The sequence below is a fragment of the Magallana gigas genome, chromosome 2 (assembly GCF_963853765.1).
Source record: "Magallana gigas chromosome 2, xbMagGiga1.1, whole genome shotgun sequence".
Classification (NCBI taxonomy): Eukaryota; Metazoa; Mollusca; class Bivalvia; order Ostreida; family Ostreidae; genus Magallana; species Magallana gigas.
Window position 1 is genome coordinate 14,791,686 of NC_088854.1, and position 25,999 is coordinate 14,817,684.

General features: G+C 32.9%; 1 protein-coding gene across 1 annotated transcript; it reads left to right on the forward strand.

The window, feature by feature from the left end:
- Positions 1-1,938: 1,938 nt before the first annotated feature.
- Positions 1,939-25,021, forward strand: LOC105342255 (gastric triacylglycerol lipase). Its single transcript, XM_034448139.2, has 8 exons — positions 1,939-2,177; positions 3,154-3,271; positions 3,700-3,895; positions 8,855-9,098; positions 16,434-16,589; positions 23,918-23,989; positions 24,082-24,153; positions 24,468-25,021. Exons 1-8 carry the CDS (start codon positions 2,040-2,042, stop codon positions 24,714-24,716), a joined length of 1,245 nt encoding a protein of 414 aa, XP_034304030.2. The 5' UTR covers positions 1,939-2,039; the 3' UTR covers positions 24,717-25,021.
- Positions 25,022-25,999: the final 978 nt, after the last annotated feature.

Consider the following 25,999-nt stretch of genomic DNA (forward strand, 5'->3'; position numbering starts at 1 on the left):
GTGGAAAATGAACTTGTACACCTCCCCTCATTCTTTGTACTAACTGCAAAAAATATATACGGGAATATAATTCCAATAAGTCATGTGTATATATATATATATATATATATATATATATATATATATATATATATATATATATATATATATATATATATATATATATATAAGCAATTTTCAATAAGATTATATAGGAAATTGAATAATCTAGTATCTTGTGCAAATGCCTGGTAAGGTAGTACCCTAATTTAATTTGTTGCAAGAAAACTGGTCAAAGTTATAGTAAATCAACAGCGAATTCCTGGAAAAATTCAGGAGCGTGTTATCTAACCGTAAAAGAAGAAGAAAATATGTTTTAGAAGATAAAAATAATAGAAGCATTGGCAATTCTTTTTTTTCACCGTCCAATCCCTGTTTAATTATAATCAAAAACATTTCAGAAAAATGTATTTAACATAAATTTGTCATGCACTTGTATATACTTGTCAATTGTTTTTTTTCCAGAAAACACATGCTAATGAAATATTTTTAAAATATCAGGACATGCGTCAGAATTTCAAAATTTGCCTCATGTTTTCCTTGACAATGCATTTTTTGTATGAAATTCAAATTTCATTAAATAACGATAATTTTACTTTGTACATTATTATTTAACAAGCCATTTGTTCAATCTTTTGCTTTCAGTCTTATATACAAGTCAATATGTCTGCAATTTAAAGAAATAAAATTCAATCGAAAAAATAAATAAATTACAGTGTTCATTTAATATAAATATTAAACTTAAGGAATATACTGCATCAACATAGTTCACTGCAAATTTTGCCTTCTAAAAGGGCTTACAGATCGCCAATTTCATAAGAACATGACCATTTGTTGTCATACTAGAAAAAATAAAATCAATATGTGGACAACTTTAACATTTGTTCATCTGTACAGAAAAAAACTATTTTATTTAATCAAAACAAGCATCTAAGTTTCTTCAAATCAAAATCCTACCTATCATTCTTTCTCAGATAAGTCCTTCCAGTTATGTGAAATTTACTTTTTGAATTATTTTACGTACAAAGCATATGTAATTTGCAACTAATCTGGGTTAATATGCCAGTAAGACGCCTTCGAGAGTGTTGTACGTGTACTTTATAGAGTGTTTTCGTGACGATTTCATAATTTGAATTTGTCCTCTTTCAAGTTCTATATTTGTTTTATTATATATATATATATATATATATATATATATATATATATATATATATATATATATATATATATATATATATATATATATATATAATAAACACGATTGTTTAATTTATAATCAGGTAATATTCATACACGTACATGAACCAATTATTTTCTCGGATCCTTCGAATATTTCATATTTTACACCGCTATTCATTTGTCTTTCAAAGTAAAGCAATATGGTCCATGCAGTTTATTACAATAGGGAAAAAATCCAGAAGTGCAGTGCAGATAATTGAATATATAGCTTATAGGAATGTATTTATTAAAGGGAATAGGCTATTTGAAACCATTTATCTGAAACTTTGAAAAGTGGCAAACATAAAAAATTACAAAATAATAAGTAACTTTATATATTTTGCACTCATATATTATTTTCCAGCGTAATACCGTGGAATATTCGAGAGTACGAGTTTTTATGGGTTGATTAAGGGGTTGTTTACAGCTATCTCATCAAGCAAAACATCCCTCTAGTTTATTGGCCTAAATATTTTTTTAATAAGACACATACTTTATTAAATTCATAAACCACATGCATATTTGGCATATCTTTAGAAGATATACAAGAACGCAGAACTCACAACTAAATAATTAGAGTTAATATTGAGAACATGGTATGTCACACTTTAATGTAGATTTTTATTATCTATCATGCGTTTGACTGACCACATAGGTACATAGATAACACATAGATAAAGGACGAGTTAAGAGTTCACTACACTTGTACGTTGCCTGATTCACTTTAAAACATTGAAATTTTCCTAACAGGTTATAACATACATTAAGCGACAAGAGCAGATATGTCTCACCCATTCTTGAAGGGTGTCATTTTGTCGGTTTTTTTCAACACATGGTCGGTTTCCCTATTAGTCGTAGACAGTTCTAAGGTTTCATTGCACAGCGGCGTCACAGCAGACCCCGATGAAAACAGAAACGTGGTAAGTATCAAAATCTGGTCTGAAAATCGTGATGTTGGACAGACTTGTTCATGCTTTAACTGAGATGTTCTCACCGTTACCTGGTACTGTAGCACTATATAGCTATCATCTTATTACAGTTATTTTTATTTCTGTCCTGATACAACCCACAGCGAATTGCCCTCTTTCTAATTCTAAGGTGTCAATAAAGTACCACGCTTTCTCACTGAATGTCTATTGTGAAAAAAACCCTCTTTTCTTATGTTTTTTTTACTTTTAATTCTAATAAACTAATTATAATAAAGAACAATGTGCGGTATTATGCATTTATTGCCCCCAAAATCAAAGTTTTATAAAGATTGTTAAAATCATATTGGAAATAAGGGTGTAATGGTTATCATCACAGTGACGTCATAGTGTAGAAATGACGTCATGAAGATTGCCTTATTTTGATAAATTGATTTTTTGTAGCAAAATATGGGTGTTTTCCGATGGTTTTTCGACTTGGAAACATCGAGCGCAGGCTTCCTCAAGTACCATTTTTTGTATAACGCGTATAACTATCTGAAAAAAAAAAATATGTTAATATCGTACTTGAGCAGACCTGTGCATAACACTTCCGAATGCAAAATATAAAGCAAAAATGAGAAGATTTTGATTTTTTTGTATATTTGCGTAAATTAGGTCATTAAGGTGACGTCATAGATAAACACCGAATGAGCAATGATGACTAAAATCAAGATTGAAGAGACAGGCATTCTCTGTACAATGATTTATAAAGATTTGATTTTTATACGATATTATTTAATAATTGGTTGAAATCAGGGGCAGATATTTGACCATACCGCACATAGTCCTTTTAACCAGGACAATAAATTCTAAAATATATCAAAACTGAACACAAAACATGTTAGCAGTGTTCCCAATCTAATAATATACATGTAATATAAATTGTCTTAACCTGTGTATTTTCTTAATACCGGTATATCACTTTCAGACAGAATTAATCACAAGTAAGGGATATCCTTGCGAGCAACATGATGTATTAACTAAGGATGGTTATATTTTAAGTCTTCAAAGAATTCCATTCAGCAAGAAGTCGCCAACCAGAAAAGGTAAAATTATTTGAATAAATTATTATAAAGAACAGGAAGGTTGAACATTTTTTTTTTAATTTGTTTGCAATGGGCTATGGATATAAGCCTTACAAAGAATCAGCATAAAAATTAAAAGATTAAACAAACTTAATTAAATTAAGCAATTGTCCACCAAAAACACCTGTAAATGCAATCAAAATGCAACATTTAAGGGATAGAAAAGACAATGAGATATCACGGAAATATCTAATACATATAAAAACACGTTTGGTAAATTTTCTAAAGAATAGTGTCAAATCAAAATATTTTTAAAAAAGGAAGTCCCTAAAGACAACTTTTTCATCAACCCAATATATCTATGTCTATTTTGCTATTTCTAAGTTCGTGCAGAAATGTGCCTGTAAAAGATAAATGTGAAAATAAACAGTGTACATCTATCGATATAGGTAAACCAGCCATACTTCTACAGCACGGCCTTCTGTCTTGTTCATCATGCTGGGTTGAGAATCTGGCCAATGAAAGTCTCGGTTTCATGCTTGCTGATGCTGGTGTCGATGTCTGGCTTGGGAACAATAGAGGAAACAAGTACTCCAAAAGCCATGTCAGTCTTAGTCCTGATGATCCACGCTTTTGGGAATTTAGGTCAGTCTTAGTCCTGATGTTTCACGGTTCTGGGAATCTAGGTCAGATTTTACAGACATTCATGCTTCTTTATTTGTGTCATAATAAATGTCATAATAGAAATACAGACAGACTAGCCTTCATCCATTTCACGTCCTCTTCTCAGACTTTCTTTTGGTTTGATTTTGAAAATCGTTTAAAATACAGTGATGATATACGGTCAAACGACATTTACAAAAAATTCAATTAACAACGGGTGTATCAACTTTACACGATTCGGATTTCTTTTGCAAATTCATCAAGGATAATGAAAACAGTTAACATGGATGCCTATCATTATAACAAATTATGCATATAAACTTCAAAAGAGGATAAAATTGGACAGTTGTCGATATTAAAAATACATTATAATTAAAGAGGGCGGGTTTAATTTGTTCTGCCCTAGATTTTTGAATGAAATTTTTTTTTACATGAATTTCTACTAATATAATATTTACTATTTTAAGATGAAAAAAAAAGACATTTACCTCACTGTTTATTCAAGGAGTCATCTCAAAGTTTGTTAATTTTTAACATAGTACCCTAAGGGATTTTGCTTGAATGTATCAATTTTGCACTTTTTTTTTTTTTTTTTTTTTTTTTTTTTACATTTTTTTTAAACTTCTGTCCCAGGGATTTCTTTTTCTGTTCTACACATCAAAGTTATTGCTAAAAGGCATCAAATGGTCAAATAAAAAAAAACCTTTTTATCTCCTGGTTTTTTCCAGGGGTCTTATCAAAGTTGTTTTTGGTATGCCCAATGTCCCAGATTTGTCAGATAATGGCTATTTTTTATTTGATAAAGGCGGAAATGGTGATCTTTATAGTATTATTAAAATATTCAGACATATTTAAGTAATGAATTAATATATAACATCACATATTAAGGATCATTAATATAAAATACATGGTTACTGTCTTGAAATAAATGAATTAAGCTATATTTAGGCGGGTAAAGAAAACGTGACAGAGGGCTAGACTTGCTGAACTCTCTTCACGTTTTCGATCCCATACTTCGAGACATTTATGTTTATTCCACAATATAATATTAATTTTACGCATCAAACGAGCTATTTTTATCAAATTTCGCTGAATTACTGCAGTTGAAACTATCACGCCATGGCGTCAACCAAGGAAAACGATGACGTCACTCGCGAAAGCGTGCGTACTCGATCTCTACTCGGCCTCGTTAAATACTCTCACCGGTTTAGAATTTTCAAATTTTACAATATTTGACAAAAAAAAAAATTTTAAACATTGACCTTGGCTGGATATCACAAACATCTAAGATTTGGTTGAATTTCGCCCAGAGCTTTTGAATTTATTTCAGTTGCCAACGGTGATGACAATACACATATAAAGGAGAAAAAATATGTTGAAATAACTTTTCCTTTTGCAAAATATACTTTTCAGAAAGTGAATTTATATAATGTGAGGTCAGAACGGAAATGTATGAACGTAGCCATTAAAAATAAAAGCATTATCACCCCCTAAAATAAACGTAATGAACGTTAAACTGTTATTAATCAAGCATAAATGTAACTAATCTGTGAGTTGAAATTCAATGATCCAAGCAAACACATACGCCTATATGCAGATGTCCATTGTAATCAATGTGCGACGATGACGTCACTTGTCATCATATGGTTTAAACATTACCAGAACAGATCATCAATGATGATGAGATCAGTTATTTCTAGTATCTACTTCAATATCACTTTTTTGTGTTTAATTATGTAGATTTATGGGATTTCTTATCTGATTTGCGGATGTCGATTTTTATTTTTAAAAAGGATTATGTGAAAAAATAATAAAGAATACGTCGTGCGTGCATATTAAAACTTGCCTACGTTTAGAATCAATTTTGATTTATATTGATTTTTGAAATTCATGTTTTACCAGTATATTTTGCACTGATTTCGATGCTTAACAAATATCAAAAGGTCGGTAGATAAATTTTTGGGGGCGATATTAGGTGAATCAGCAAGTGCTTATTATTACCTCTTTTCTTGAAAGGTCAGCTGGTTACACTAAAATCAAAGTTGTAATTATGTCAAGTTTTGTTTTCGCTAAGAAAAATCTCAGATGACATGTGTTAGTACGTGATCAAAAACAGGAGAGCTTAAATACATTAATAAAGTGTAATCAACGAAAATTTTTATCTATGTATTTCCTCCAGGTTCGCACCTGATGGTGAATGCAGTATAACCTACAAATACCTGTCTGAAGAAATAAGTTTTCCGAAATATTGATTTAACCTACTTTTAACAAAATACTGGTGTTACAACGAAAATATTTTCAGATAGATAGTTTCAGTGGTTATTTCATAATGACTATTTCTATGGAGACTTTTTTTTACCTAATAAGCGATAATGATTTTAATACAATAAGTAATTTCGTCGGTCAATGCATGCAAAATTTATGGTATTTTTAGATAATTATTTCTAAGGGCAAAAACCATAACTTTGGTATGTCAATTATTAAGAAATAAGAAGCTTGAAAAAAATCAATGATAATAACTGTCTGTAATACTTCTTCCGTGTTTCTCAAAAACCGTCAGAACCCGCAATGTAGTAATATTGTAATATAAGATATCAATGATAAAACCATTTGTTCTTCAAATTCAATTTTCAAAACAATTTTTAATGAAAATATACATTAAATCTTGTAGAGGGTGGATATAAAAGTTTTTGCAGGATACAATGGGGGATAAAACTGAGAAAAGGTTGTAACCTATTCATATTCTCTTGTTCTACGTAAAAACCAAACATCTTATGAGATCGCATAAAGAGCAATTACCTTTTCTTGTCAAAAATTGTTTGTGTTCATATCATAATATTCTGAAAAATTGTTGTAATTATAGAGTGGACAATACCTTATTCATGCACTGTTGATTTTAGAGATTTGTTTGGTTAAGATACAGCTTTTCTGGTATATGCGTATATATTTGTATATGTTTATATATATGTATATGTTTAATTCGAGAACTTTACATTTGTCAAGGATAAGTAAAGATGTACAGTACAGTACAGTGTAGATCTGTAGCTATTGATACATGTATAAATGTCAATCATGAACGAGCAGTTGAATGGTACATTCGAGCACAGTGTTAATACATTATATTTAACAAACTTACGTAATTTTAATTGCTTATGCATTTATGGAAACTGACTAACAACTCTTTTATAGAAAGGTCATTTACAAAGTTGATTCCTCTTTTAAAAGGACATAGACACGAATTGAGCTCAAAGTTTTCAATTAGTAATGCCTAGAATGGTCAACATGGTTATTTATAATGTTTCGTAGAAAATCTAAAGTCAATTATTGAGTTACAAGCAAGATACAGTTTGACAGTCTTTGTTATGTAAACAAAGCTCAAAGTTTTGTCATTGCTTGCTATGTGTTGTGTTGGAATTCGTTTTCATTAAATATTGCTTTTTTGTTAATATTAAAGCAAGCCACTGACAAACAACTTGATCAAACAGGACTATCAACTTTCTCAATTGCATTCTTTTTTCCGTAAGTTCTATGGTCGATACCACAACCCTGCCAGCAAATGCAAATTTCCACAGTGTCGCATGCTAAATGACTTTTTTTATACTTATAGTTCGACCATAATTAATCGCCTATTTATCTACGGGTTTTTTCTCGATCACGAAAAAGAACACGCGGTGGGTTTTATTTTGCAAAAACAAAAAAAAAAACAAAAACAAAAAAACCTTAATTGAACATCTAATATTTTTGCATAAATTATCGAAAATCAAACATCTATGATATAAGTACAATTGATTTGCAAAATAAAAATATCATATCCTGAAAGGAAGGGTTATCCGTACAATAGGCGTACCATTTAAGCAGCCACCTGCTCGCACAACCGCACGTATGTTACTTTTACCATTTTAATAACCAGATTTTTTTTCTACGGAAAACCGATTGAAATTTAAAAAAAAATTAATTTCAATTCGTGTCAAGGTCCTTTTAGTCGTTAAAAAACCTCACTCTGCTTTCGATCTCTGGTATAGAACATATTGACTTTTAAGTCACAATAGCATGTTTTTCCCTCAAAAAAGTGGTCCAACTAAAAACAAAATCAAGATAAAACTGGGTGCAATATGAAACTGTACGTTGTTTTTTAAATCATTTCAGATCGTTATCTTAAATACAGGATATGGTTATTTCATTATTTTTCTAAGAAAATAAACCTAATTTGTTTTGCCCAAACATCAATGTTTTCCAAATGACGCAAACAATTATGACCTTGGATCTTCTTTTTATCGAGAAACATAAGAAATGACTGTATATCCCTGTGCAAAATACTTTTGTATTTATTGTGGATTCAAGGAAAAAGATAAACATCTGTGATCTAATTGTGGTCTAAGGACACAGTGTCACGACCTACTTGGGTTTTGTTATGAATAACGTGGAAACTAATATCCATTCAATTAATTTGTAGAATCAGAGGCAACAATCGTCATTCTTTAGTATTGTTATTATAAAAAGACTAAACTCATTATCTGAGAATACGAAGACTTGTCCCATTTCAATTATTATTATGTTAAACACATTTAAGGTTTTTCCCATATTTTTTTTTTTTTTTTTTTGCAGGAATGATTTATTTTTACAGTTGCATGTGCCCATTGACGGAGAATAAGACCTTTCAGTTTTGAAGACACAAAGAATATGTCTCCCTTAAGGAATATTTCTTATCATCAATTTAATCAATGATAACACCAGCCTTGACAGAGTCCTTCCGGGTTGTTTGGCTCTTCCGATATTTAGATTCTCAGACTAATGACCTATAAAAACATAGCCCCTGTTCATTGTCACGGCATCATTTGCACATCAAGTGACAGGATATGTACTGTAATACTAACCTCTGAAAAACCTTCATTAAACCAGTTTTTATGGAGATAATTTATAGTGTTTTTCTTTTTTTTGAAGCTGGGACGAAATGGCAAAATATGACTTACCCGCAATGATAGAGTACGTCATTCAGCAAACCGGAAACGAAGGAATTTACTATGCCGGTCATTCACAGGGAACAGAGCAGGCCTTTGCAGGATTTAGTCTCAACCCTGAACTAGGGAGAAAAGTCAAAACCTTCTTCGCCCTTGCCCCTGTAGGCAATATGTCGGGAATCGAAAGTCCAGTTAAGCTTTTGGCACCATTTGCAAAAGATTTTGAGGTAAACTGAATGAATGCTATGCGATATGTTCTCTTTTAAGAGAGCTGACTGGTCCTAGCCCTTTCTTAACTTCATGTATTTAGGATGGCTCTATAAACCGACAGTTTCCAATTTTCATTAGAAGACCACAAAACATATTCTTATCTATTAAAATGATGATAGGGATACATGTACTATTATAGGTATTTTTAAAGAATTTTTTAATGTTTTTTCGTGTTTTTTGTAAAATAATTTTTAAAAATCTTTTTGTCATATGATGGATATTTCCTTCGGACACCTGTAAAAACACTTCTTAACATTCAAAAATGTTATTATTGCAATTTTTTTTAGAATTTCCCAGAAACATAATTTTTCATATTTTCTTACTCTGTTTACAATTCATCTAAAAAAGCTGCTTGATGATATAAGAAAATGTATTTTAATAAATGTGACATTAAAAAATTGAATGAAAATCATTCCAAATAAACACAAAAAATATTATTAATTTTATTTGGTATAAAAGTTCCTCATGTAAGAGTAATCGTTCCTAAGTCCCAAGGCCCAAACACCTGAAAGACTTTTCATTTCTGAGTTGAAGACCTAAATATCATGCTGGAATGATATATACATACATATTTCATTATAGGCCTATATAAGTGAATATATTCGCTTTAATACAAAACTAAGTCACATAAATAAAGGGGAAAATTAACTTATAGGATTTATGTATCCCAACTTTAAAAATTCAAAGCCACCCTCCCATCCCCTAAGGTGGTAAGGAACATCTGTCGATATTAATGTGGATTAAAGTATATTATAATTGAAATACTTTCACCGGTTTAGAATTTTCTTTCACAGTATTCAACTAAAAAATGCGTTAAAAAATATTTTGGAAAGTTAAAATTTTTATTGCCCTCAACGGGACACGAACTTATGATCTACAGGTTTGTAGTGAGACCTACTAACCCACTGCGCTACGCTGTAAGATGTCGATAATGGGAGAGAAACTATTAAAAAAAAATTATACTTGATTTTATTGTTTATTTCGATAAATAATACGACACAACATGAGGTGTCATATACCACATTACTTGTAAGTAATGAATTTTCCAATTATGAAATTCAATCCATTCATTTAACAATTTTTTCAAAAGAGCGGTCTCCACACAATTTGCCTCAGTTTAAATCAGCCAGTATCGGAATTGCATGCTTCCAGATTTACTTTTTTGCGTACTGCGTCATCAAAAAGTGGTGTATAGAGCCACCTTAAATCTCCTTAAAATTGAGAGCATGTAAAAACATATAGGAAAACATTCAAACTTGAAAACTGAAATATACATATAAATTTTCCTTACTATGTAACAAATGCAGAACATAATTTTACCATGTTTTCAAATTTTGGCTTTGTATGTACTATTTTGTGATTGGTCGAAATTTTAGTTATAATGGGTACATGTAGTCGGATTCATGAATTTGCACGGGCTTATTTCAAACTTTTCATGAATGCAAGATCGGGGTTCTTTAATTAATTTATTTTATTTCTAGCGATGTTAATATTAACAATAATGCTTTAAACCCTTTAAATTTTAGGTCACCTATTGCAATTGGTCTTCGTCTGTCGTCGTGCGTTAACAGTTTTACTTTTTTAAATTCTTCTTAAAAACTACTAAATACAAGGCCAATTGTAACCATTTTTTGTGTAAAGCATCTCTATGGTAAGAGAAATCTAAATTGTAAAATTCATGGACCCCCCCCCCCCCCCTCGGGGCGCCACAGGCGGGGCCAAATATGCAAAAAAAGCTAAATTTTCAAAAATCATCTTCACTTCTCCCACATATGTGAGGTAAAAACTAAAATAATGCTTTGTTATGTTGTACATAAACCGGTCTACCAAATTTGTGAAATTCATGGCCCCTTGGTTAGGGGTTCAGGCCTTTAGGGGGGCAATAGTTTAATGCATATAATGTTTAAAATCTTCTCTCACATATCTGTAACAAAACTGACTTCATATTCCTATATTTTAACCAGTAAGTCCTCTATAGGAATCGTAAATTTCATGTCCCTTGGAGTATGGGTTTTGACTCCAGAACGAGGCCAAATGGATGTATAGTGTTTATACATATAAAATGTTTAAATATTATCTTCCCTAATTCCACACACCTGTAAGAAATATAAGGAAAATAAAGTCATAAATTTTAAGACCAGGACGCCTTCATCCAAAACTATAAAGGACTATGTGCGGTATTATTGCAACGTGCAAGGGGGTCACTGCCTGTGTTCCCCCGCGGTCCCGTACCCGAGATAGAATCGGATAGCCCTGATTGCTGCCAATGTTCACAAGTGCAGACTTTGATCACCTCTCCTGCACATATGTAGGGACTAAATGTTGCGCCGGCAGGGATGACCGCACACCTACGCAACTCAACAGGTACATTAACGCAAGCAGGGATGACCGCACATTTGCGCTAGAAAAGCCAGAACACCAGCAGGGATGACCACACTCTTGTATTAATGCAATACAGAGCAGGGATGACCGCACACTCTGTATCGTAGGTTAGATCACACGAAGATTAGATAGAGCAGGGATGTCCACATACTCAATCTTTCCGCACCTGTTCAAATTTAACCCCAAACAGTCGTTCTCTGAAACGCAATAGACACTGTCCCTATATATGTGCCGGCCTAAAATAATTCATAGTATCTAAAAACAGGAAATCAAAAATAAACAAACTAATCCGGCCTTACCTAAAAAATACTTATGCATAACAACTTATATACAATGAATATTTATCATTGTATAAAAACAATTCGCAAACTCATTGGTCTTTATTAGGAACATTAAATAAATTATCAAAAATCAATAAATCAAAGGGGGATAACTCTAACCAAAAATACATTAATAGGCTGCCCGTTTCACTACCCCCACCTCAGAATTTTGCGTCCTCGCAAAACAAAAATTAAACCCCCAACTTCACAAAAAGGTGAAGTGGTATTCCATGTAAAAAATAATGCCCCCCCCCCCAAATTGGTATAAAAACTCTGCCCCTCTTTCCTGAGCCCAAGCTTCATCAATGTATACAAACAATGCAAACGTTTATTTACAAGCAGGCGTTAGCCTACTATTTCCTCTTCTAAACGTTTTTCGTCTTTTGCGAAACTTCTGCAGCCGACTTTCTTTAAAGTCAGAACTTTTCAACGCTGCTTTACCAGGTAATATTGCCATTACCTGCATGCAATTGTCATTTGCATATACACCTTGGGGTCTCATCATTTTCTGAGGAAAACGGTGCATTCTCCTCTTTCGTCTGCTTTTCGTACAACTGCCGCAACGTCTGCACGGGTTCTTGCACTCTTCTCCCTCATCAAAATCATGACCATGACTCGGGTCCTTGCAATTGACAAAGGTTTGCCCAACCATTGAACTAATGCTGTCTGTAGCAAACTTCTCCTTAGAACTCCCAATTCGGCCCTCTACCATCACTTTTCTGTCATTGCAATTTGACATTGCAACGCGGTAGCATGCATTGGTCTTCCCTTCCGACAGATTTTGCCCCTTTTCGACTCCATCAGCTCCATCTGATTGTTCGGGCTGTTCTGAATTGGCAACGCATTTAGCTCGCTTTATGACCATGCAATCTCCCCGCAAGTGCCCTGGTTTTCGACAATAATAGCATACTCCTTGCAGTTTGTCAACTTTCCGCCCATTATCTGTAATTTGTCGCTTGCTAAGACGTTTCTAAGACGTTTCACGTTTGTCTGAAGAGAGTCGACTTTATCACTCAGCCGTTTGATCATTTCCACCACCTCTGTATAAGAAGGATCTACATTTATTGCGTGCATAACCATTGCTCTCTGCTCTTTGGATCGCTTCCATTCCGTCTTTCTGGTTTCCATATTCACTATCCTTGGCATAATTTTCTCTTAGCCTGTTCTGTCTGTAAGCCCTACAGTCTCTTTGAATATGCCCTGGCTTTCGGCAGAAGTAACAAAGTTTCTGCTGCTGCTCTACTTTATAACCCAACTGCGCATCGTCTCTAGCTCGGCTGCTCCTAAAAGACTTCACCTCCAACTGTAGAGAGTCTATCTTGGCGTTAAGAGCATCTAATGTCCTTACCAACGCATCGTTACCTGGTTCTAGAGCAGTGGGGCGCGCAAAGCTTTTTCTCTCGGCTTTATTAAATGCCTCTAACTCCACAGCCAGTTGAATCGCATAATTCAAGTGTCTGGGCCGGGACTGTTTTATGCGAATGCGCATCTCTGAGTCTACCAGTGCGTCTACGAATTGGTTTTTGGCCAACGTTTCCCGAATCTCAGCAGAGGCGGTAGGGTATGCCAAATAGGCGAGACGCTGGATGGCTTGGCCTAGCTCGGGGAGAGTCTCACCCGCTCTCTGACGACTTTCTCTCATCTGGACTCTATAGAGCTCGGTTAAGCTTGGCGGCGCAAATCGATCCTCCAAAGCTTGAACGAGGGAATCAAAATCAGGTTTTGTACCTCTTTGCATATTTCCCAAGACTCCCTGCGCATTGTCACGTAAGGAAACTGCCAGGTATAAACCTTTAGTGGCATAACTCCAGCCGTTGATGTCGGCACAGGCTTCAAAATGCGCATGGTAATCAAGCCAAGGGCCAATTCCATCGTATGTAGCTGGCTTGATAGATTGCTTGGCAATGGCATTGTCTGTTTCATTTCCTCTTTTTGGGCTTTCAAATCTCACCCGAGATTGTCTGCGCGTCATATCGGGTAAGAGCGATTCGGCCTGCCTATTCAGATCTGGCTTGTGTGCGGGACCAGAGCCGCTAGCAAATGGCCTATGCCCGAGGTTGCTTTCTACCTTCCTCTCTGACTCTTCGTAGAGCTCATAGGAATCAGAGAACTGGTCGTTGCTGCGCGGGTGCACTTCTGTTCTTTTGTGAGAGCGAAGTCCGGAATAAGCCCCCGTCTCATACTCAGCAACAGCATCTTCACGATGTAAAGCTCTCGTGTGGACAGTACGCAAAGACAGCTCTCATTGCCCAAAGCTATGCACATAGTATCTACACCAGAATCTCTGCTTGCAGCGGGTCTTGGCGTTGAGGTCTTCATGATGTCGCTGCACTCGCGCATCTCGGCAATCTTCTCCTCTAAGAAAGATATTTCTTTATCGAGGTGGTCCATTCTTTCCGCAGCAATTGCAGGGTACTCCACTGCTGCCACCAAATTTTATGTAACGTGTAAGGGGGTCACTGCCTGTGTTCCCCCGCGGGCCCGTACCCGAGATAGAATCGGATAGCCCTGATTGCTGCCAATATTTACAAGTGCAGACTTTGAACACCTCTCCTGCACACATATAGGGACTAAACGTTGCGCAGGCAGGAATGACCGCACACCTACGCAACTCAACAGGTACCAACATTAACGCAAGCAGGGATGACCGCACAGTTGCGCCAACAGCTCAACCTACCGCAAGCAGGGAGTGCCGCACATTTGCGCTAGAAAGGCCAGAACACCAGCAGGGATGACCACACACTAGTGCTCCGCTTCAACTACCACCAAAACAAGCAGGGATGACCACACACTCTGTATCGTAGGTTAGATCACATAAAGCTTAGATAGGGCAGGGATGTCCACACACTCAATCTTTCCATACCTGCTCAAGATTAACCCCAAACAGTCGCTCTCCGAAACGCCATAGACACTGTCCCTATATATGTGCCGGCCTAAAATAATTCATAGTATCTAAAAACAGGAAATCAAAAATAAACAAACTAATCCGGCCTAACCTAAAAAATACTTATGCATAACAACTTATATATATTGAATATTTATTATTGTATAAAAATAATTCGCAAACTCATTGGTCATTATTAGGAACATTAATTAAATTATCAAAAATCAATAAAAAGGGGAATAACTCTAACCAAAAAATACATTAATAGGCTGCCCGTTTCATTATGCATATTTTGCCCCCAAGATCAAAGTTTTATAAAGAGCTTTAAAGATAGTTAAAATCAAATTGGAAATAAGGGTGTAAAAGGTTTTCATCATAGTGACGTCATAATGTAGAAATGACGTCATGAAGATTGCATTATTTTGATAAATTGGTGTTTTGTAGCAAAAAATGGCTGTTATCCTATGGTTTTTCGACTTGCTCAAGTACCATTGTATAACTATCTGAAGAAAAACATATGTTAAAATCGTACTTGAGCAGACCTGCGCTCTATACTTCCAAATGCAAAATATAAGCAAAAATTGAAAAAATTTTCATTGGTTTGCAAATTTGCGCGAATTAGGTCATTAGGTGATGTCATGAAAGATAAACAGCTAGCGAATGAGCAATGATGACTAAAATCATGATTAAAGTTATACGCATCCTCTATACAATGATTTGTAAACAATAATGATTAAATATATAATAATCGTACACGACTTCTTTACTTCTACTGATACTGAATAATAACATATTGCATATAAAGGAAGAAAATAAAGCCATCTGTCAAAATTTGAAATCTTTTGTCTCCCAATGTTCCCAAGGATTTGAATATAGGGCGGGACCAAAACACTCATATAGTGTATAGCGTAGGGGTTCTTAATGCAGGGTGTGACCAAAATAACAATTTAGTGTCAATGTATATCTATACTACTATATTAAAACAATAGACTCGAATTTTTGGGCTTTAATACCGAGAAATCGGAAGAGTACTGTCTTTTGTTTTATATATTTTAAACATCATTGGTACTTGAAGATTACCAATTTGTTTTTATTTTTTCTCAATTAAGCTTCGCCAATTAATAATCAACGAAAAATCCTTTAAAAAATCCGGAAATTATTTGGATTTTACAATCTTGTACATGAGAGAGAGAGAGAGAGAGAGAGAGAGAGAGAGAGAGAGAGAGAGAGAGAGAGAGAGATTCTGTCTGCCCCTGAAGATGATGGATGGAAATTGTTTAAAAAAAACAAGTATACTTGCCACCTTGTTTTAGTTTACTTTGGAAACATATACTCATAAATCTTATCTTGAACGTTAATAAATAATGAAATTTATTTTTGCACCTTTTAAATAACAGGTCATGTACTCTATTATGATCTTTAGGAAGTTTCTTGCTATATATATATATATATATATATATATATATATATATATATATATATATATATATATATATATATATATATATAACACTCCTCGATTAGTTTGTGTATGGGATATGGTGTCCGTGAAGGCCTATTGACTTCTCATTTTGAATTTTCATTTACAAAGCCCCTATATTGTATAAAGCTTGTTTACGGGTACTACGTAAATGATCGGTGCCGAATCATTCATTTAGCTTTCATTAATTGTTTTTGTGCCATCTTTCGGTTTTCATTTTTGGCAGATGTTCCTGGAAATGTTCGGTAAATACGAATTTCTTCCCAATAAGGAATTATTTACCCTGTTTGCTCAAGACAGTTGCAAAAGAAAAACCATTGATCTCATGTGTGAGAACGTTTTGTTTCTTCTGGGAGGATATGATTCTGCACAACTAAACATGGTGAGTTGTAAACTTTAAGATTTTATTATTTTTAGTTTTAAATTGATCCTTTATATACAGGCCATTTTTAAATAAATCATGTCAACTCACACAAAAATTGGTAACGAGTTAAACCAGCAAATGAGATGTGCATATCGATGTTCAAATTTTCTACAACAATGAACATCATGATAAGGAATTAGGTTTGCTATTTCCAGCGTCTTGGACCAATCAAATGCCGATACTTTATTCCTTACATGCATCGATTTCATAACAAAATGAATCATGAACGCAAATGAAAGATAAAAAATAAAAAAAAATAAAAAAAAAAAAATTCGTTTTTACACCTCAAATATAGAAATTTAATTATTTGAAACTCGCTTTTAACTCACGTTTAAGCAATAAATGACTCATAGAACCCCAGTACCCCGTACATATAACGTTAAATATGAATGCTGATGGCCACATAAGACTGGAAGAATAAGTTTCTTAACAAACCAAATGAATTCGCAAGATAAACAATCGAATGTAAAAGGCAAAATTAGATTATTCGTAGTAGGCTGTACATGTGAATACGGTGATATAGATTCGTCCAATGAAATGGTGTCTATGACATTTTAATGCATTTTGGACGTTCTTGTCCCTTTTTTACCTACATGGGTGAGAAGAAACAATATTGGAATAGAACGTTTGTCATTTCAATACAAAGAAATCATCTTTAGAACTTGTTTTGTATTGAACATTGAAGATAGAATTATCGCTACCATGATAAATTATGGTTATAGTTAAAGTGTTTTTTACACCTTTTTTTTCTCTGTTTATGTTTATTTTAGTGATAAATAGTGTAAACATTTTTAGGTTAACATTGCGTTGCTATGTGTAAGCTCATTCAGGAATTTACAAATATCCTGTTTTAATTTTTTCATAGAAATGTGTATAAAAACGTTTTCAGTTATATTGAGGAACACTTTGAGAATCTGGTACAAGGTATTTGAGATTCAGAAGTCACCAGAATAGCGAACCCAAATAGTTTTACACAAATTCATTTAGATGATATCCAATAAGAGCGTAGATGTGCTGTACCTCAATTTTTAAGTTAACATTCAAACAAACTCTCTGTAAGAACTTTCAGGATTTTTCAGACAGGATCCGTATATGGTATAAAAGAGGAGACACAACAAGAATTAACTGTGAATTATGTAGAATGTGAATTGTTTATAAAATTTGGTAACTACTATTCGATGTTTAAAATACCTTTACATTTTAAAGGAAAATGGTGAGAAATGACAAAAGCAGAATAAAATTAATCAAGGAATAAGGAATCATTCTTTGGGTATTATGAGGTGACAATTTTGGTCGGTGCGTAATCAAATCAAATAACAATGGCTTTATGATATATGTGATAACGCCCTGATTATTACCTCATGATTATCTAAGAATGATTCCTCATTCTTTATATTTATTTAGTTTTCAGCAATTGTCTGATTAAATATTTATGATATATGTGATAACGCCCTGATTATCACCTCATGATTATCTAAGAATGATTCCTCATTCTTTATATTTATTTAGTTTTCAGCAATTGTCTGATTAAATATTTATGATATATGTGATAACGCCCTGATTATTACCTCATGATTATCTAAGAATGATTCCTCATTCTTTACATTTATTTAGTTTTCAGCAATTGTCTGATTAAATATTTATGATATATGTGATAACGCCTTGATTATTACCTCATGATTATCTAAGAATGATTCCTCATTCTTTATATTTATTTAGTTTTCAGCAATTGTCTGATTAAATATTTAAATATGAATAAGCAAACCCCGCTTGCGTCCCAAAATATACGTCATTTAAATTTATTGTCCAGTCTGTATAGTACAAAATTGATACGAAAGTAAAGACAATGAAAAATGATGATATATATGCTTAAGACATTTGGTATGGTGATTTATTTGTTATAACAAAAGAAAAACTGTCAATGTGACCGGGTTTTCTTTTGTGTGAACAGTATCCACAATCCATTTGTCAAACTTGAATTAATAAACACAACCCATCCAGAGAAATGGTGTACCCCATATGCAATATTATGTGTAAAAATAACTAAGTTCAACAGGTGACATTTTTTTCATAGATTATCAAAAATCAAAATCCAAGCTATGTGCATATCTCTGATATATATACAATTGATATGCAAAACAACAACTTCCTGTCTTGAAAACTGTAGAAGGATTGTGTTATCCCTTCAATAGGAGTCTCCTATATGCAATATTTTGCGTGAAAATGATTAAGTTCAACAGCTTGTGGTTTTTTTTCATAAATTATCAAAAATCAAAATCCAAGTAATATGCACAGCTCTGATATAAGTACAAATATCTGAAAATACAACAACTTTCTATTTTGAAAACTGTAGGAGAAGTTATCCGTACAATAGGGGTACCTGTTTGGCAGCCGTCTGCCCATCGCTATTTTTACCATTTTATTCACCGGATTTTTTCTTTGGAAAACCCGGTTATAAAAAACTAGCTTGTGTTGTGTTTATATGTGCGATGTCGCCGTTGGATTATTGTTTAAAATTTAATTTCATTCTCCATTAAGTATTGAATAAGAAAAAAAAAATTAAAATATGAATGAAGGCTCTCTTATTTTAAATTACATCATAGTATGAAGCAGTACAAATTACATAACATGGCTGCAAGTCGGACAAAAATTTAATTTTTGAGGGATACTTTGACTTGAGGATTGTTTACATGTTATCAAATTATATAAAAGCACCAGGTGGTAATATAACGTCCGTACTCCTTGACTTAGTTTCAGAAACTCACAATCCCTGTGCTTTCTTTGATGTTAGACTTCCATGATTATAATAGGAAAAGCGTTTAGCCATCTTCAAAAAGAATCCTAAAACAAAAGAAATCCGTCATTGGAACAGACAACAAAAATGAATATGATTTTATTGTTTAGATGTGCAGCATCAGTATAAACAATATCCAATTTTTGAACTTGTCTCTTTAAACAAAATGCGTTCACAAAGCATCCCTTCTGTTCTTGGTGAACTCTTTTAGTCTTCCATAGAGAATAATTTGACTTATATGAATAAATGTTGAAAAAAATCATCTACATTATGTGACAATGGAGATAGAGATTCACTACTGAATCGTATCGGGCCTGCGCGTGTTGTGTTATAACTTGTACATTGTCATACATTTTTTTCGTCCTATCAACATATAAGCTATTATGTCATTTTATTTGTAAAAATTATTTTGCTTTGCAATGAAATGAGTTTACTTAATCTAAATCACCTATTGGAATATACAATGAAAATGTATACATTATAAGTATATCAACATAAATATATTTTCATTTCTTGGGAACATATTGCGAAAATATCGTTATCGAATGGATTTCGCGGGGGCGGGTGGTCTGATGGCTCGTCACCTCACGTTGAATCTAGTTCATGTTAACTGCCATATATGTAATCAATCGAAAATGTTCATGGATTTCGTTAATCCTATCATCCATGAATTTAAATTCACAAAAAATTATATAAATTAACAGTATTATCATAAAATTGTTCCCATTAACCTATGCAAAAATATCAATCTACAAATGAAATTTTGGCTCCATGAAATGTAATCCAAAATAAAGGAATTTAAACTAAAAAAAAATGCAACGCTCATGTGATCAATTTATGCCAAAAAAAATATACAGCAAACACAATTATTTAATTTTTTTTCGATGCTTTGATGAATATAAAATATAACTATTTGGAGAATAATAAAGTACTTGTAAGTACTTGAAATTAAAGGGGTTCTCGTAGTTCTACCATTGGTCTCAAAATTTATATTACATGTTTAATGGAGACTATCCCAAGCATAGAAGATGAAAACGAACTGCTTAAATATCGATCATAAAGCAGCCCTCTAGCTACGATGTGTAATACTAATACAAATTGAAAATAAATTACATGTTAAGTTATTAGTGTTCTTTGTTTTTCATATATATCAAACTATCAAAGTCAGTTTACATGTGCCGTCTCGAGCTACATTCAGAGTGAGCTGCCGTGAGGAACTCTCACGCCCGCAAGTTTCATTTGATTACAATAATTTCGAGAAAAGTTCCCCGTCCAGAAAAGAAAGCTTATTAATATCGACATAACTATAAATCATTTTTTATTGTTTTTCGTCTAAATTTCTATCTCAATATACTTAAATCAACATCTTAAACTCCATAATGATAGATAGCAATAAAACTGGTTAAATTCATAAGAGTGATTTGAATCATACTGAATTCACAAGATAAAATTCAATACATTTGTATAAATAAGAGGTCACAATACTATTTATACAATACTGTATATGTTGACAATACAATAAAAAAGAAGGACATTTATTAGTTGAAACACAACAAGTGTAGGCCCCGATGTGCTTCCGTAATTCATAGATTTAAGGTGGAACAACACATCATCACAAAATGGCTTACCTCTGATCAAAACGACATTTCGTTTTTGATAAAAGGAATTTATCGACGGCAAGAAGAAACTTACTCCATAGCTGAGTGGATAAAGTGTCGGGCTTGTCATCCGTAAATTCCAAGTTCGAATCCCGAGGGGGCTATTGTTGTTTCTTACTGAATTCATTTTTTTAGATATTCATTTTTTATCCCCAAACTGCAAATTTTTCGCTTATTTAGCATATGTACAGTTTAGTTAGATATCATTATATCTTTCATAATCAAATCATTTACTATTAGTTTGAGTGACTTTTTCCAGGTGTGTTATTCAACCTTAATGCAATGTGATTTTATGAAAGCTTTCAGAAAATGTTTGGAGTTAAAGAGGTTACACACAACACCAAATGTTAACTTCTGTTTAAATTCAAGACAAAATTACCGTGATCATTCAGAAATCTTGAATAAAGTGTACGTTGTTGGAAACCAATGTCAGTTATTCAAATTAGTTGAATGAATGATGATTATCCTTGTACTGACACTTATTGAGATCATAGAAACCAATGGAAAGTGCCACGAAAGCCGCAACCTGTAGTTGATTACCTTCGGCAAGGTATGATAACTTGGCTCCGGATTTCTGGGAATGCCAGAATTCATAAAGGTTCAGACTATTCATTGGTTTATTAGGTACAGCAGGGATAGACTGTTTCAGGTACAATCTATAAACTAATTCACTGATTGTTCGGCACTAAATCTTGGATCATGTGATACTTTCTCTTGCTGATATTAGTCATGATTTAATGACTTTGTAGCAGAGATTTAAATAACCGTTGTTTATAACATTTGTTCAGCATATGTCGTCATCTTCGTCTTCACCCGGAAATTTTCCAAGATTTCTTTTCATTTTCTACCAATTAAGTGGAGTTCAAAACAACGTTTTACAAGCACGATGCATATCATCCCATACACTCTTCGCCTATTTCTTCTTCTTTAAATAATGTGACAAATATTTTTATGCTCTTGGTATCAGCAAAATTAACCAAATACAAGTTATTTATTGTACCAACTTCTGATTAAAAGACAGTGCTTGAGTCCATCGATATATATCCATATGCATAAACAATTAGTGGAAAAGTAAGCGGAATATGATATTTCCTTTTAGCATATCATAATACTCCTCCCCCCAATCCACCCCAAATTTGTACTTTTACCTGAATACCATTCTGAATCGACACAACCATATATACTTGGATCTATTCACTTTATAATTAAACAAAATGCATAGAACTGATTTTTTTTCTGAATATTTTACCTATACCCTATATATTCAGATGACAAAGGGACATGGTCAAGACTGTGGTCAAAATATAATTTTTTCCGATCTTAGTGTCTACAATGCTTTTCATAGGCATTTTGTACAGGCAACCATAATTTGAGTGTCATTCGTTCCCTGTATCTTGCTTGTAACTCTACGACTGGTTTTCAAATTTCAGTTCATCACTAGAAAATGCATTCCTAAAGCATTGTAAATAATAAAAACAGAAAAATAGAATTTGACCAAAATCGTGACCATGCCCCTTTAAGGGCCATATGTTTCAAGGAAAAATTCTTAGTACTGTTTAATGCTTAATTTGATCAGAGGTAAACCACATTGCTCTTGTCATTAAGTGCTGTGACCATTAGGTAGCTTGTTAAAATCAAGAGCTGAAGAACGATAACTCTAAAATATATTGAAGACTAAAACACCAACCAGATGAAAATCTTACAAATATTTTAATCATATAATCAATATATGAAATAGTTTTGCAGGGTATACGAAAAAAAAATAAAGGATCTAAAGTATATAAATATAAAGGACCTTCCATGCTTTACCAAAACAATTACACAACTTAAACTTAACTTCTCATTATTCCTTTTTAGTAGAGAACGCAATTCAATACTCTACGAATGACAATAAATCAAGACACACAGTTAGTTATAAATTGTTTTTAAAAGATTTTCAAGCAACTTTTATAATCATTTGACTTTTTTTTAATGAAATCGTCACTAAAGAAAACAGGAAAAATATAAGAAAATAAGAGTTTTAAATTTAAAACCAATTTACCATTGCTTTCTGCTTGAAAGTGGCAAAATGGCAGTGAACATTTCTTTATGTTATAGGTTGATTGTACTCTCCCATCCATGGTTCTACAATCTTACACATATCTCAAAATGTTCACATATAATCAATACTATTTACATTTTCCGGGGATAAAACTACAAATCATTTTTGTAATGTTTAGAGCAGTACATTTTTTAATGACTATCTTATATTTAATCCTACTATTGCTGAAAATTATATAAATATATGTAATAGGGATTAATTCTTTGAATATTATGATGTATTTGATAAGAGGTGATCAAATGTATCATAAAGTCCTTCGGGCTTTATTGGGTTTGATCACCCCGACCGTATTTGATCATCTCATACACAAAGAATGATTCCTTATTGCATTGAATTTTCATTAGGCATTAATGTTATATAACTTTGTTAAACGCTTGGACGTCAAAGTTAAAATTTGTTTAATGAGGAACATACATCTTTAGAATTAAAACAATACGTTGAAATCGGACAACGTATATAATCGTACTTAGACATTATTTTACTAGTAATTAAATATCTCATTATATTGTTATGTTTGTGTCAAAATTACAATATTATACATCATTAAATTACACCGGCCCATGAGACCTATATGTCACTTTGAAATCATTGAATAGTAATATACAAATTTGGTAGAGAGAGTAGATTTAGCGCATAAACTTACTGTATGTACTAAATTCTTGAAGACAATTCTTCTCTCATAGAAATAAATCAATGTTGACTATCATGCCTGACCTCATTGACCTATTTTCAGAGCCGGATACCCGTGTATGTCAGGGATCACCCGGCCGGAACTTCCGTGCAGAATATCGCTCATTACAGCCAGGTGCGTCACCAAGTCGTCAATGATAGAGGAAAACATTATCGATCTTTGACTGAACTTTAATATGTCTTAACCTTTCTTTTCTTCTTTTTTAGTCCGTTCTGACTGGACAATTTTCCATGTTGGACTTTGGATCACCGGAGGCTAACATGAAACATTACAATCAGGTTTTTAAGAAATTGATTGCGCATTACTATTAACTATAGAGAAAGATTTATGGTTTATTTTATTTTGCTTGTTTCTTTTGTCTTTTTTGTTTTATTCGTTTGAATTTTTTATCATTATTTTTTTCGGGGGGAAGGGGGGTGGGTGGTAAAACTTATTTTTCGATTAATTCTATAAATCATTTATTATTTATTTAAGTTTAGAAAAAAATGGCCAACATACCGGTAGATTATCTTGATTGTTTTACACATGTACTATTTTGTAAGCATAATAAATTCTTACCCTAACTAACTTGTTTTTTTTTATCTCCTCTTAGTCGACACCTCCATTGTATGACGTCACTAAAATGGAGACCCCTGTCGCCCTTTTCTCTGGTGGTCACGATTGGCTTGCAGACCCAGGGGACGTACAAACACTTATACCACAGCTCAAAAATATCCGGTTTAATAAGTACCTTACTGTGTGGGAACACCTAGACTTTATCTGGGCACTAGACGCATCCTCGCAATGTTACAATGACATCATCAAGATGATAAAAAGTGATATGAGTGTGAATCGGGATTAGCATTTTTAAAAAAATGTAATTATATGAATATAAATCGGGATCGAATGAACTGTTAAATGTGATATGCAAAAGTGGGGCATTCTTTAAACTTTTTAATTTTGCTAATCTTTTACTACCGATTACATTAATTATCATGAAATTGACTTATTATACAATATAAATTTTCTGTAAAATGATTCTGAAATTAAAAAAAAAACGAAAACAAAAGGAAAAAAAAAACAATAAAAAAATTATTTGCACCTTAATGTATACTAGTCGTTTTTCATTTAGGGTATAATATATTTTTGTCTCTTGAAAAGGAAAAATACTACATTATGTGAGCAATTGAAATATGGTATTAGTCGTATATTAGTGATGGGAAAAATGTAATGAATATAATTCGTACATTAGTGATAGAGAATAAGTCGCACATTAATGATATGGTATATCTTACACTAGAGAAAGGAAAAGTCGTACTTTGAAATAAGTCATACATTAGTGATATTAGTCGTACATGTGTAATATGAGATACATCTTATATTTGTAATAGAATTGGTTGAGAAATAAAACCTTTGTCAATAATTTGGATGTACATTTTAATTTGCTATGTTTATTCCATACTATCGTCAATTATATTCATTGTTTTGTAATGAATGATTAATAACTTGTGTTGCATATTCATTAATCGTTTGATCTGTGATTAGTATCTTGTGATGCACATTTGAAAATCTTGTGTATATATATTCAAACTTTGTTATGTACAATGTATTATTAAAAAATTGTAGTAGACTGTTCGGTGCGTTTTGTTGGTATACAACATGTCGATCAATTTACTAGTAATTGGAAACAAAGATTATGATTCTTATATATACAAAAGATCGAAAACGCGGTCTCTTCCTTTTGCCATTACAGTATTAAATGTACATGTACCACCATCTAAGCGTGTGCAAACCCCTTGGGCTCTGGCAGATGAACGACTTCAGATCTACAAGTAGTGAGCCAACTTTGGTGTGCGTATGCATGTGTATATTTGAACGACAAAATGCTTTCTTTGGTGTTTCATGCAGGATATGAAAGTGGCGACATCGCAGAAAAAAATACATAACCTAATAAATTAATTGTAAAAAGTAAGTTAAATTCACTAAATTACTGATAATGTACGTCAGAACCTTCGCTAAAAGACAGCCAAATCGCCTCCTAAGGGAATTTGAGTCTGACATCATTATGATTATTTCGTGCAGTTCGTGTTTTTTTTAGGTCGCTGTAGGTTTCGGCCAATCGATAAACAGGGCGTGTAGATTGCT